This window comes from Barbus barbus, assembly GCF_936440315.1.
Source record: "Barbus barbus genome assembly, chromosome: 6".
NCBI classification, from domain to species: domain Eukaryota; kingdom Metazoa; phylum Chordata; class Actinopteri; order Cypriniformes; family Cyprinidae; genus Barbus; species Barbus barbus.
In genome coordinates, this window is record NC_136734.1 from 13,576,225 (window position 1) to 13,590,940 (window position 14,716).

General features: G+C 37.7%; 1 protein-coding gene across 5 annotated transcripts in view; it reads right to left on the reverse strand.

Moving 5' to 3' along the window:
• Positions 1-14,479, reverse strand: part of LOC306870851 (acetyl-CoA carboxylase 1) — a 58,157-nt gene extending 43,678 nt beyond the window's left edge. For 3 of the 5 annotated variants that reach the window (XM_079418309.1, XM_079418308.1, XM_079418307.1), the window contains exons 1-13: positions 14,245-14,475; positions 12,261-12,516; positions 5,861-5,993; positions 5,205-5,343; positions 4,774-4,883; positions 4,409-4,490; positions 4,205-4,303; positions 3,309-3,415; positions 3,117-3,227; positions 2,825-3,034; positions 2,508-2,678; positions 1,100-1,261; positions 153-316 (exon numbers count right to left, since the gene is read on the reverse strand). In XM_079418309.1, coding sequence (XP_079274435.1) covers positions 153-316; positions 1,100-1,261; positions 2,508-2,678; positions 2,825-3,034; positions 3,117-3,227; positions 3,309-3,415; positions 4,205-4,303; positions 4,409-4,490; positions 4,774-4,883; positions 5,205-5,343; positions 5,861-5,993; positions 12,261-12,487 — 1,715 coding nt within the window. In that variant the 5' untranslated portion in view covers positions 12,488-12,516; positions 14,245-14,475. Of the gene's footprint in view, positions 1-152; positions 317-1,099; positions 1,262-2,507; positions 2,679-2,824; positions 3,035-3,116; positions 3,228-3,308; positions 3,416-4,204; positions 4,304-4,408; positions 4,491-4,773; positions 4,884-5,204; positions 5,344-5,860; positions 5,994-12,260; positions 12,517-14,244 lie in introns of all 5 variants that reach the window. The other 2 variants (XM_079418311.1, XM_079418310.1) reach the window with 2 other exon arrangements.
• Positions 14,480-14,716: the final 237 nt, after the last annotated feature.

The following is a 14,716-nucleotide window of genomic DNA, read 5'->3' on the forward strand; positions in this document are numbered from 1 at the left end:
AGAGTCAACTGCAAGTAAACCAGATGTACAACTTGTCTAAACCAAAGATAAGGTATGTATATTTTACAGAAGATTCCATATGAAATAACATTGTAGTGGTGTAAGGAGCTATGCTCTACTCTTCTGAAAAACAGATGACTCGAGGTACTCACGAGATGGCCTCCTCGCGGTTCTCTCCCCAGGAGAAACAATGGCCAAACTGAGAGTCTGCAAACTCATGAAGACCTCCAGCAGCCGCCACGCTGAAGTAGCCCCACACATTCTTGTTACTGCGGAAATTTAACTCCTGGACAGTTCCTGAGCTGGGCTTAAAGCCCTGCCACATAAAAAATACCCAACACAGACAAAGCATCATTAGAAGTTGGTTAAATGATAATTATTTTATTATAGTATTCATACTATTTTATAATATTTACACCACTACCATTCAAAGGTTTTTGGGGTCGGTAAGACTAATGTTTTTGAAAGAAATCTCTTGTTCAACAATAACTTATTGTTATTTATAATAACTTATACTGAAGTAAAAACAGCAATACTGTGATTTTTTCTGTTATACATATTAAATGTAATTTATTTCTGTGATTCCTTGAAAACAGTTGTGCTACTTATTAATATTTTAACCTTTTTTTTCAGGATTCTTTGGTGAAAAGAAAGTTCAAATGAACAGCATTTCTTCAACTTCCTTATGTTCATTTTTGATCAATTTAATGTGTCCTTGCTGAAAAAAGTATAAATTTCCTTCTTTAAAAAAAAAAAAAAAAATCTGGTAACTTCAGTTTAGGGACAAATTCTCACTTATGAACTAGTTGTTCATTAGCACGCATATTACCAGCATATTGGCTGTTTATTAGTACTTATAAAGCACATATTAATGTCTTTCTAACCCCAAACTTTTGAACAGTAGTGCATATTAATATTATATTACGATCAGATTTTTCCCATGACATCTACTAAAAATATTCATCAAGGCTTCTTTTTACAAAATAAATGTTGCACAAAAGTCATTCAATTAAACAAGCCATTTTTTTTGTTGCTGTGTCAGAGCTTTATCAAATTTCCACATTATGGCGCTTTAAAAATATTAGTCAGGATCACACACCTCATCTGGGTTCTCGCTAGTAATTCGAGCTGCAATTACATGTCCTCGCGGAGAGGGGGTGGTGGAGAGTCCATCAAAGTCAATGGGGGAATCTCCCCATGGCTGCATCCCGTACATCACCCTGATGTCTTTAATGCGGTGAAGTGGGATGCCCATAGCAATCTGAATGACAGAACATAAGCGTCACAAAATGACCAAAAACAAGTTTTCAAAATTCAAAACTGCATCGTTTAATTTTACTGTTAAAGATTGCATAAAATTGAAAAAAGCCCACACGCAGTCTCTATGATATTCTAGCCTTTTGATAGGAGTAAAATATGCAGAAAAAGAAACATGAGTTCATATTTCTTAAACCATTAACTATGCACTTTTCCTCCTAATTTCTACACTCCCTTCGTTATGCAATGTGCACTGTGTTCCTCTCCCCCCCTGTTGCCCTTGTCAGTCTTTCCTTTTCTCTCTCCATCAATTACCCTCATTCATCTGCAGCAGTCTTTGTGTGTTACGTAAGCGTATTAACCCCCCTTTCCCACTCCCACTGGACCTATAGCACAGTGGCCTCAGCCAAGTGACCCACATAGCAAAGACAGAGGTCACGTGGACAAGTGTCTACCGCAGAGACTGTACTGTATTGTTCACTAGATGCTGCCCTTCTAGCGACCGTGGCAAAGGTTCTGTGTGGCAAAGTTGGATTAGTAAATTAAAAACTTACAAGTCCATCTTACATTTATTAAAGCAATACTTTGGTAAAAAACTACTTAAACACTATTGGCAGCATCTGTGGTCTGCTGATTATAACCAAATAATATTTGTAAAAATGTCCGGTAATGTAGTTACAATGAGGCAATTGTACCAGATGTTTTCAATTATTACATTTTAAAATGAAGGCATTTAAAAGCAGAGGATGCTTAGTACTATTAGTCTGCTGTCACTTTAAGACCTGCAGGCATCTAATATAGAGGCATGCATCTATTTTTCTCTCAACTGTTTACTTTCACTGTAGACATAACCAACCGTGTTTATCCGTAACCCTTGTGTGTTTTGACCGTATTAGCATAATCAGAACAGAAATCAGAAAAAGTGCATGTCAGAACAGCATACGCATGAAATGTTTAACCAGCAAGGCTTTAAAGCACATTCAAGTGGTGTACTTTTGTGATTGCGAATAAGTGCAGTGGTGAGTGCAACTCAATCGCTAACATTACTTCACATTTGATGTGAATGTATATTGCGTTGTACAGTATATTGACACACTGCAACTTACAGAATGTGCGCTGTAGCACAATACTATGATAGTTCTTTCAAAGCAGAAGACATTTTAATCATCCATGATCAAAAATGGTGGAATCGCAAATAAATGTTTATTTAACCTGCAATATTCCTTTAAAACACAAATTCACATGCAGACCTGCAGTTGGGCCGTAGGCAGGTTAACATCAGCCACCATCTCAGTACAAGGATGTTCCACTTGAAGACGAGGGTTAAGCTCTAGGAAGTAAAAGCTGCTGTCTTGACTGTAGAGATATTCCACTGTACCTGCACTCACGTAGCCCACCATCTTTGCCAACCTCACAGCACACTGAAACAGACAGATGCACAGTTCCACATATTTCTTTTTTTCTGTTTAAGTAACCCAGTGTTTCATGATAGCATTATTCATTAGTTTAGGAAAACATTCAACTTCTTCTGAATCTGATGCTCAGTGATCATGATAGTCAGAGATACCTTCTCCATATCCTCAAACACATCAGAGGTGGCTATAGTAGCTGGAGCCTCTTCAATGATTTTCTGGTGTCTGCGCTGGACGGAGCAGTCACGGCCGAACAGGGAGATGGCGTTACCGTACTGATCAGCCAAAATCTGCACCTCCAGGTGGCGAGCATGTTTGGCCAATTGCATAACAAAGATCGGGGAACCAGGAACCTCAGCTTGAACCTGAGTAACAAGTATTGTGTTAAGTTTTGGAAAGTTAACAGGTGGGTGAAATTTTAGTGTGGCAGTGAAGAACAACTCTGACCTGTCTAAAGAGGTTGGGAAAGTCTTCTGCACCGTTGACTTTCCGGATACCTTTTCCTCCTCCGCCTTCAGATGCCTTTACCATCACAGGGTAGCCTATTTGTTCAGCCGCCTGTCAATAAAAACATGCTCTCTCACTGACTGGACTAAATTATAAACGCCACATTGTGCTTGATGTAAGTGTGTAGCATACCTTTAATCCAGCCTCCACATCATGTACACAGCCCTGCTCGTACAGATCAGTAGGGACATTAATAATTCCTTTCTTCTGGTCATTCTCTGTCCACTCTACAGTCAGCCCTGTACAAACACACCATCACTGTCAAACACCAAACCCTCAATCAAGATGTTAGTAAATGTTGGATAGAAAGGGGTTGTGGTGGGTTTAGTACATCTGCCAAATGAAGGGTGTGTTCACAATGGTCATGTTTGGTTTGATTAAAATGAACTCTGGTGCAATTGCTCTGTTAGTGCGGTTTATTTACGAATGCTGCCATCCGAACCCTGGTGCACACCAAACAAGCGGACCCAAACCAATAAAATGATGGGTCTCGGTCCGCTTCCAAACAATCTCTAGTGCGTTTCAAAAGAAATATTAGTGCAACACAGACCAAAAACTTCTAATCAAATCAAAAACAGGATGTAATGACAAGATGCGACACTATGATTTGACAACGCGGAAAGAGTGGTGTATCTAAAACAAAATGAGCAAAGGGCAAAGTGGAGCAACAAGGAAGTAAAGTCCCTTTTATTAGCTCTTTGTGAGTTCGCAGGCAGTAAAAAAAAAAAAAAATTATAAAAATTGACGTACACACTTAGTCCAGCAGACAGCATTAGGTCTATTTGACTTAAAGCCGCGCTGAGCAGACCCGCATCAAGTCGAACACACCAATTGTTTGGGGTGTTCGGTAAGTTCCGTCACAAAATATGCGTCATTCAGGTGAACGTATGACTATGCCTAAAATAATACTCATTATAATTTCCAAAGAAATGGTGGTAGATCAAAAATTATACACACACACACACACACAGTTTTATCAACATCTGCTCAGCCTGACAATAGTTCAGTAAGTCAGATGTTAAACTAACCTGTTCCACTCCAGGGTAGCGTAGGGATGCCAGCTGTCTGGGCCACAATAGAAGAGGCGATCTTATCCCCAAGAGCCCACATAGCCTGACTAGGTGGACCTAATGAAAGATATCAACCATTAAATTAAGAGCAGTACCACCACAGTATGTGAATAATTTAATCATTGTGATATTGTAAGGTTTATTATAATAGCTGAGACTCACCCATAAAGGCTATGCCGTTCTTGTGCAGCAATTCAGGGAGTTTGGGGTTCTCAGAGGCATGACCCCAACCGGCCCATACAGCCTAAAGACAGGTACGTTACATTTATGTATTTAGTAGATGGCTTTATCCAAAGCGACGTAAAGTCAAAGAGCCAACAATGTTCGTAATATACAATGCCAGGTTCATTAAACAACTAGAATAGAAATCAAGACAGAGAAGAGTAGAAATGCAGAGAAGAAAAAAGTAAAAGTAAAAAAAACAGCTAAAAAAATAAATAAAAATTAATATGTGCCAATAATGGGTTTAGCTAATAATAAGCAATAATAGCTATGGTTGCCTCAGAAGAAGGATTGTTTGCATTTACCTGAACGGGAATTCGTTTCGCTATGTCCAAAATGAGTTCCACATTAGCATAGTTGTTGTTGTTTGTCCCTCCTGGGACAGGTACATAGTGATCTGCCATCTTGATATACTCTGCAGAGAGAATTATACATATGTTTACATAAGTATTTTGTTGAGTACATTTGAGATTACAGGCCTACTCATAAATAATTTTCACCTCACTGAACCCTTTCTATGCAAATTAGGCCAGGTCTGTGCAGACAAAGCCTACTGACATAGTTTAAACAATGAGGAGAAGGACAAAGACATTCCTTGCTAAATACATTTGCCAGTCCACAGTCCAATGGCGTTTCCTGAATTACACCATGATACAGCCAGCAGTGGGGGAAGGTTTCCTCAAGCAATTTTTTAAGTCTTATGACGTAACAGTTAAGTTCAGCATTTTAAACACACCTGCATTGGCTTTGAGGTCCTCCGGGGTAACCATGACTACAAAACGTATGGCCCGTTCATTCCGAAACATTTCATAAGCCCAGCGACGGATGGAGCGCATGCACTTAACTGCAGCAATGCCATTGTTGGCAATGAGAACCTGTCACAACAAAATATGATATTCACAGCTGTCACCACAACAGGGTTATTTATAGTAAACAAAAACATTCAGTTACTTAAAAAAGTTCATTGAAATAAATGAAAAAAAAAAAAAAAAAAAATTATATATATATATATATATATATACATATTAGTGTGTATGTATATATATATTGTGTGTGTGTTTGTGTACATATATATACATACATATATATACACATATATAAATAAATGTTAACTAGTTTCCAAGGAAACATTACTCAATTTCATTTAGTTTAACTTGTAATAAAACAACTGAAAACTGAAATAAAAATTAAAACTGTATAGAACCATTTAAAATATTAAGAATAAAAATAAAAAACAACTGTACGTTTAAATTTAAAAACATTTTAATTAAAACTGTAAAATATAAAAATTAAATAAAAAAAATAAAAGCTACAATAGTATCTCAATGACACTAAAGAATAACACTGCACCACGCATACAGCCGAATGGCAAATTGCAGTAAAGGATCTTACCTTCTCAATGACTTTGTTGCCACCAAATCGGGTGACAAACTCAGCGGGGGAAGCGACAGTAAAATCCCTCTGCAGGTCGATGCGTCTGCGTTCCCTGCCCTGCTTCACAAGGTGAAGTCCTGACATGCTAGGCCTTGAGAAACACACAAAACCATCATAATTTACAATGCAGCCTGAGAAACACTGAATACAAACAGATGAACACTATAGCAATCCACACGCTAGGAACTGACAGCATTGCTCATCGTTTTGGATTGGATTTTTTTTTATTTTGAGAAAAATGAGAGAACAAATCAGGAAGAAAAAAATTAGGGAACAAATTAATTCTTAGGAATATCGGTCTATTTGTTCCTCTGCGTGTCATGTGTGGGGCTCCGTACAAAAATGTTAACTTGCTAGAAAAATGGCAAAATTCCAAAAACATGATGAATGTTTTTTGCAATGCAATAAAACAGGAGTGTCAAACTCAGTTCCTGGAGGGCCATAGCCCTGCAGAGTTTAGCTCCAAGCCTAATTCAACCTGATCCAGCTAATCAGGTCCTTCAGGCTTATTTGAAAACTACATGGTATGTGTGCTGGAGCAGAGTCAGAACTTAACTCTGCAGGGCTGCGGCCCTCCAGGAACTGAGTTTGACACCCCTGCAATAAAAGATACAAAAGTCTATATTCACTATTTTCTCCATGACTTCAGGAATTTGTCCCAGGAATTTAATCATGACTTTCCGAAAGCCTGCTAAACAACCCTATAAATTCACCCCCCTATTTTTTTTATATATTTATAAAACGTTTTGAAGGTCTAAAATTAAAAAGTGATAGATGGTCGAATAGATGGGTGTCTTCAAAGGTACAGAAGAGAAAAAAAATAAATAAATAAAAGTTCAATGGAAAACTAGCACACTGCATGCTAAACCGTATATACTGTAAACCACCTAAAACAATAATCAATCAGGAGTATGCTACATATCAAACGGTTTTAAATTTAAGCATCCAGTTATCATTTGGACATAAATGTTTGTTTGCAAATCCAGTTTTGTGTAAAAAAATTGTCTTAACTTTTGGAAGTCTGATTCTTGAATCAAGAAGGCAGATATTACCCTGGTTCTAGTTCTTCTGGAAATGGAAGGTCAAGTGCATTGCATTGTGGCACTCAGAATATCACACAATATTCCCGGGTTGGCATATGTGGGTCATTTGGTTATTCAAGACAGAGAAAATGCATACTTTGCATAACATACATATTGTATACTGCAAAAATAGAATTAGTAGTGTATTAGTAATGCTATCCCTAACTTTGCCTTCACGTTTAACCTGAAGTCACAGTATTGCATCATGTCAGAAGTGCTGGCACACACAAAGCGCTCCTTTAAGGGGGGAAGGACTGGAATGGCTTTCCTCCTCTCAGACTCTTCAATATTCCTCCTCTTCCCTCCCCTTAGCCAAAAAAAAAAGTTTTGTACTTCCTTCGCACTTGCCCAAAACAGCCCTTCCCCTTGACCAATAGTAGAGCAATATGGGGAGGAGGGGCATTCTCCGGCAGTTCCAGCACCGCCACCCCGTCCTATAAGGCTTCTCTGAGCAGCTCGTACGAGGCCTTAGTTAAACACCGAGGCATGACGCATTACGTAAATTAAATCAACAGGGAATCAAATCAGAAACAGACAAAAATACACCAAGCAGCTGAGTTTATTATTTCAGTACATATATTCACGATGCAGCCATTAAACAGCAGATTTGCCAGTACTGTGCAATCTGTCTTGCCTGCATGTGGTCCAGTGACTATAAAGGGTGGCCACATGTTCCCCATCCCCAACGGACACTTTTATTTACCATAGACAGTTATATTATTTTCCTTATTAGCAATAATGACAAAACCTGACAAACAGAAACTGATATGTTTAGACCTAACAATTTAAAGGTCCATGATGTCTTTGTAATAATTATTTTACAGAAAAGTAACTGCTGCAAGGGCAAATAATATAAATTTAAATCAAAATGTCTCTAGTATTTTTTTTAATCTGTCATCAAGATGCAAAATTCAATATTTCATTATTTATTGATTCTAAAAGTGAAAGTGATGTGACATGTGGCCAAGTATGGTAACCCATACTCGGAATTTGTGCTCTGCATTTATCCCATCCAAAGTACATATACATGCAGTGAACACACACATGGAGCAGTGGGCAGCCATTTATGCTGCGGCGCCCAGGGAGCAGTTGGGGGTTTGATGCCACAGTCGTGGTATTAAAGGTGGAAGAGAGTGCTGTACATTCACTCCCCCCACCTACAATTCCTGTCAGACCTGAGACTCGAACCCGCGACCTTTGGGTTACGAGTCCGACTCTCAAACCATTAGGCCACGACTGCCCCGCATCCCCAGCTCTATCTAGTAATCTGAGATAAAATTAAAATTAAACATAAAATAGAATAAAATAAAATTCTAGCAGAGCGTAATATATCACATCCTAAAATGAGAATAGATTTACATAATTTTGTATTTGATATTGATTTTATGTTTTAACACCAATAATTAATCGTTTCCTTTGTGAAATTAAGCTTTTTTTTTGTCAAATATGATTACACTAAAAATATGTTTAAATTAATTGTTTACTTTGAGAATATATTATGTAAAATTAGGTTATCATTAACTAAAACTAAAATCATAAAAATATGAATTTATAAAAATATAAATATAAAAAAAACCCTCAAACCTATTTTTATTTTATTTTCATTTACTGTAAGTTAAAGCACTAAAATAACTAAATAGACTAAAACTAAAAGCTAAAACATTAGGGATGGAAAGATTTACCGATTTGCTCGGTGCATTGGCATAAAAAGTTAATGATGCGATGCATCGATTTAAAGAAGTGTGCATCGGATACAAGTTGGCATTTGTATCACGATGCATCGTTTCTAACATAGGCCTATTTGCATCGGTAAAAACCGATTTATTATATATTTACTAGTAGATACGCTATACTTTTATTGTTTAGAAAGTGACCAATAATCTGTGACTATGTGTTATATGTACAGGTACATCTAAAAAAATAAATAATGAAAAAGGTCAATATTTTTTGTCACTCATTTCAGAAAGTGAAACCCATATACTATACAGATTCATTACACTGAGTGAAATATTTCAAGCCTTTATTTCTTGAAATTTTGATGATTATGGCTTATAAATAATGAAAACCCAAAATTCAGTGTCTCAGAAAATTAGAATATTACATAAGGTCAATAAAAATAAAGGATATTTTAAACAGAAATGTCAGGCTTCTGAAAAGTATGTTCATTTCTATGCACTCAATACTTGGTTGGGTCTCCTTTTGCATGAATTACTGCAGCAGTGCGGCGTGGCACGGAGGCAATCAGCCTGTGGCACTGCTCAGGTGTAATGGAAGCCCAGGTTGCTTTGATAGCGGCCTTCAGGTCATCTGCATTGTTGGGTCTGGTTCAGGTCAGGCGAGTTTGCTGGCCAATCAAGCACAGTAACACCATGGTCATTGAACCAGCTTTTGGTACCTTTGGCAGTGTGGGCAGGTGCCAAGTCCTGCTGGAAAATGAAATCAGCATCTCCATAAAGCTTGTCAGCAGAAGGAAGCATGAAGTGCTCTAGAATTTCCTGGTAGATGGCTGCATTGACTGTGGACTTCAGAAAACATAGTGGACCAACACCAGTAGATGACATGGCAGCCCAAAACATCACTGAGTGTGGAAACTTCACACTGGACTTCAAGCAACATGGATTCTGTGCCTCTCCACTCTTCCTCCAGACTCTGGGACCTTGATTTCCACATGAAATGCAAGATTTACTTTCATCTGAAAAGAGGACGTTGGACCACTGAGCAACAGTCGTTCTTTTTCTCCACAGCCCAGGTAAGATGCTTCTGACGTTGTCTCTGGTTCAGAAGTGGCTTGGTAGCCCTTTTCCTGAAGACGTCTGAGCGTGGTGACTCTTGATGCAGTGACTCCAGCTTCAGTCCACTCCTTGTGAAGCTCTCCCAAGTGTTTGAATCAGCTTTGCTTGACAGTATTCTCAAGCTTGCGGTCATCCCTGTTGCTTGTGCACCTTTTCCTACCCAAATTCGTCCTTCCAGTCAACTTTGCATTTAATATGCTTTGATACAGCACTCTGTGAAGAGCCACACCTTTCAGTAATGACCCTCTGTGACTTACCCTCTTTGTGGAGGGTGTCAATGATTGTCTTCTGGACCATTGCCAAGTCAGCAGTCTTCCTCATTATTGTGGTTTCAAAGAAGAAGAGATACCCAGAATGTATACTGTATGGATGGTCATTAATTGAAACTCAAATGTAAATATTCTAATATTTTGAGATACTGGATTTTTTACTTTCATGAGCTGTAAGCTCTAATCATAAAAATTAAAAAAAAAAAAAACTTCTGAAATGTTTTACTTTACATGTAATGAATCTAAAATATATGAAAGTTTCACTTTTTGAAATAAGTTACAAGAAAAAATTTATATTCACGATATTCTATTTTTTTTTTTTTAGATGTACCTGTAGATTGACTTCTCTCTAGCCCATTCTCTCATCACTGCTGGGTGAATATAACACATCACAACCTGAGGAAAAGCGGTGATTTACATCCTTACTGTAGATCATGGATCAAATCGATCCACCATGGCAAACAGCGAATATATTTCTGCTGTTTAATGCATTTGATTTGTGTTTTCCTCAGTGCATAACTGACATGTCATAGGTTTATTCTTCATCTGTAAATGTTAGAAAGTCAAGCAAACATATCCATTTTGACGTTAGGAGTGGGCAAGTAACCGAGTGCTGCTGCGCACATGCACGCTAAAGAGATGGAGCGCAATAGAATGTAGAGCAATAATTCTGAGTAAAATATGCATTTTGTTAAAATGTTTGTTGTTGGACATTAAATGTGCCTTTTGTAGAATTTTAACCTTATGAGTGTATTTTTATGATTGCAGTAACTGTAAAGGGATTATTGTAATGGGTAAATAACATTTAAGCTAATACAGTCCTAATTACTAAGCTCAAATTAGTTAATGCATGTTTCTTCGGTTAAAATGTAGTCTTTTCTTTATTTATTTTCATTTTTAATTTAGCATTTTTTACTTATGTGATTTTAATGCGTTAAAGAGCAATTTTAGATTATAGTGTTCTGCTATCTGTTTTGCTATCTATAACGGGTACAGCTGTCATAAAACCAGAGAGAAAGGCTGTATGGCTATAACAGTATGTGAGAGAGTCAACGGTAATATCATTGCGTTCCTATAGGTCAGTGTTAGAGGAGCTCAGCTTAGCCTGACAGTTAGCCTGCCCCAGACCAGGTTAGTTTCCAGTATAATTTGCCACAATAACTGAGGTTGACATATGTTAAATTTGCTTTATGGAACCAAATCATTTGACAATGAGTCAGACTAACTGAAATAAGCCTGGCTTATTTGGTAAACTTGTTTTATGAAACAGGCATTGAGGCAATAATTTGCTGTCTGTTTGAACCAAAGAAATAAGAGCAATCAATTTTTTTTTTTACATTGCATCGTTTTGCATCGAATCACATTGTGTTGAATCGAATCGAAATAGCACTGCATCGTAATAGGGGTGAATAGTACCATATCGCATCGCATCTTTAATGTATCGTATTGTTACATTTGAAATACATTTCAGATAATTAAATTAAAATATTAATATTAGTAATTGGTAGTTTAATAATTAATTATTAAGTAAATAAAAAAAAATATGCCTTCATAAATGCAAAAATGCTTTAGAAATTAATTTCCAAATTTTAAAACATACATTTAAAAAAATGAAAAAGTAATTAAGAAATGTTATGCAGTGTGGTAACAGGAAATGTTCTGGAGAGTAAAGTTAACTGTAAAATCATGACCTGGTCCTGGTATTCTGTAAAGAACTGAACATAACATTTTTTGCCAACAGTCCAGATCCTTGAGTATTACACTACCATTATTCCAGGACATGCCAAACAGCCTCCTGTCTAACTTCAATCTTTTCCATCACAAATTTGACACTCATTATGGCACATCTGGGTGAGACCCCAGTGGGCATAGAGATGGAAAACACTGCCAAAGACTGGCAGTGCAACCGAAGTTACCCAAACACACAGAGAGGCGCTTGTGCACATTTTCACACAGCATAGTGATGAACCCAGATGAACCTTGAAGAACCTAGTATCTTCAAGCCACCACTTTACACAATGCTGCTGCATACCTCCCTCAATCACACATGGGCTAAGAAATCAGACAAGCAGCACTAGTCTTATTTTGAAACTAGTCTTTTTCAAAGGCCACGTCCCTGATCTCCAGCACCAGGCAGAGAAAGCATGATACAGACATGGTGAAAGTGGACATCCATGTCACAATAACTGCAAATGAGTGCACAAGCATCCCTGACCTCATATTGTGTAAGGGTCCGTCCAGGCTGTCGAAGCCCATCTCATAAGTGCTGTCTGAACTGACAGAAGAGGGAGAAAGGGAGCGCGGATTCTCCTCCATCTGCAGGTCCAATTTCCCTGCGGTTTCATCCTCAGAGTTTTCCTCGGACACAGAACCCACGGTGAAGTGCGAGTGCAGCGCAGCCACTGCTGGAAGCTTCTTCCCGGTGGAGTCCGGCTCTGCCATACTTAGGCCACGCTGGCAGGCTGCAAGCACTATATAAGGAGAGAGAAGATCTAGAATGTTACATCGGGAACTAACTGAAATAATTAAATTACTAAAACTGACACACAAAATTTTATTGAATAGAAAGCTTAGAAAGACTTTAAGGTTACATTTGTGAGTATTAGTAAACAACATTAGTTAAGATGAACAATGAAACATCTAAACTATTTATTAATCTTAATTTTAAGATCAACATTTACTTAATACATTACTTAATGTACCTGAGCTAACCGTGTACCATGAACTAGCAGTGAAGAGCTGTACTCAGCTAATTCAAAATCATAATATAATATAATACATAATATAATAATTGTATATAATTACAACTAAACACTGGCCAAAGTACTTTGGTATTATTTGTATCATATTGTCTTGTCTTTTTTTCCCCCCAATAAGACATGATTTGTTGGTGACTGTTGCTTTACACACTGCTCATGAATATGATAAAGCAAGTTCCAACATGCATTTCTAGAATGTACCCTGTTAAATCGAGAAAACGCGTGAACTTTGTCTATCATATCTGGTATTCAATAAATCACAATGACACCTCACAAATGTGGTATGCATGTTATTGCATAAATGAATATGGCAATCAAGAACCGTGGTGATACCAGTACTTTTAGAAAAAAATCTAATCGCCACTTTCTTACAGTCTACAGCAAGTTCACTTTTTTTTTCTGATAATCTGGTTCACTCCGATTTATGTCACAATACAGAAGAAAAGATCTGCAGCTACTGTTACATTGCGACTTCAAGTAAAATTAAAGATTCATGTTTGCATCACATTATTCTTGTTTTTATGTCATCTTTTCTTTGGAAAAAAATATAGGCTATTTAAGTCAAATATTTAATTAAGACATCTTTTAGTTGTAGTAACTTTTGACTTGATGACCTGATGAACAAATGGTTTTCAAGTTTTTCATCTAATATTTTTATTTTGCCTTTATTTATTTTAAAGAAATTATTTAACTGTTTAACCATGACATTTACATATGTTGCTAAAATGTAGTTAGTAATGTAGATATATTTTGGTATCTATTTGTACGTTATGTCCTAAGGGCATGGCACCATAATACTATTATGTTTCTGTACATGTAATATATAGTCTTTAAAATACCACGGAAGTAGTTATGGAGTAAGTTACCATGACACACATGGAAACACCATGGTACTATGATCGGTTCCCATCAATGTATCGCAAGTTCTGTAACAGTAGCACTATTGTATCTTACCCATATCTTACGTTTGACTCCATGTGAACCTGTCTGATTAATGTACCTTGATTTAGCAACTCACCTGCAGAACTGACATTTGTAAGATTACAACCGCACCTCATCCAGCCTGATGAACCTGATCAACGAGTCTCACCTTCACGGACCCTCAACCACATATGAGTTTCAATAATCTAACACTTACACAAAGATCTCATTTCTGCTATCAGTCCATAAGCGGCCGGCTCCCTTCAATCAGCATGATAGTTTCAAACTTGTAAACTGCCTGTCTCCACCTTTAACGTTACCGAGAAACAGTGGAGTCGGTTCAACCTAGCACACATGCTAACTCATCATACCATCACAAACCTCCTGACATCTGATCCGCGAAGCTTCGCCAGCCGAAGTCGCTGTTGATGTTTCAGAAATCCGTCCAGTATGTACTGTGTCATGTGCAGCGTTACAGTTAGCAGGCACTCGGTCCCGGTAATAAGCGTATGTACTCACCGTGCGAAAAGAGTCTGCAAGCAATTCTGAGACGTGTAAACCGACGTTTTAATATTGGCTGGATTCCCTCTTAATTGAACCCCATCTTCGCTCCGGTGATGGCTAATAGGCTATATAGCAGTATAATGGTACAGGCTCCGGAGTCCCAGCCTCTTTGACAGCAGCATCACGGTGGTGTGATGAGAGGGGGGTTACTTCTGGACGTCGTCCTTTGACCTCACAGATGCAACCACTCACGCTGTATCAACGGACCAATCGTATTGCGCGTTTCGGAGGGGCGGGGTCACGCATGCAAATGAATAGGAAGGTGTGCCCAATGATTTGACGCTTCGTGTTTTCTGTCATAGAAGGGTTACCAATGTTTAATCTTATGATTTTGGCTTTATAAAGCTGTCTTGCTTGCAAGGCTTTTTTTGCCCAACAGACACATTCTACACACAAAAATGTTAAATATATAAAAGTATATTTAGGC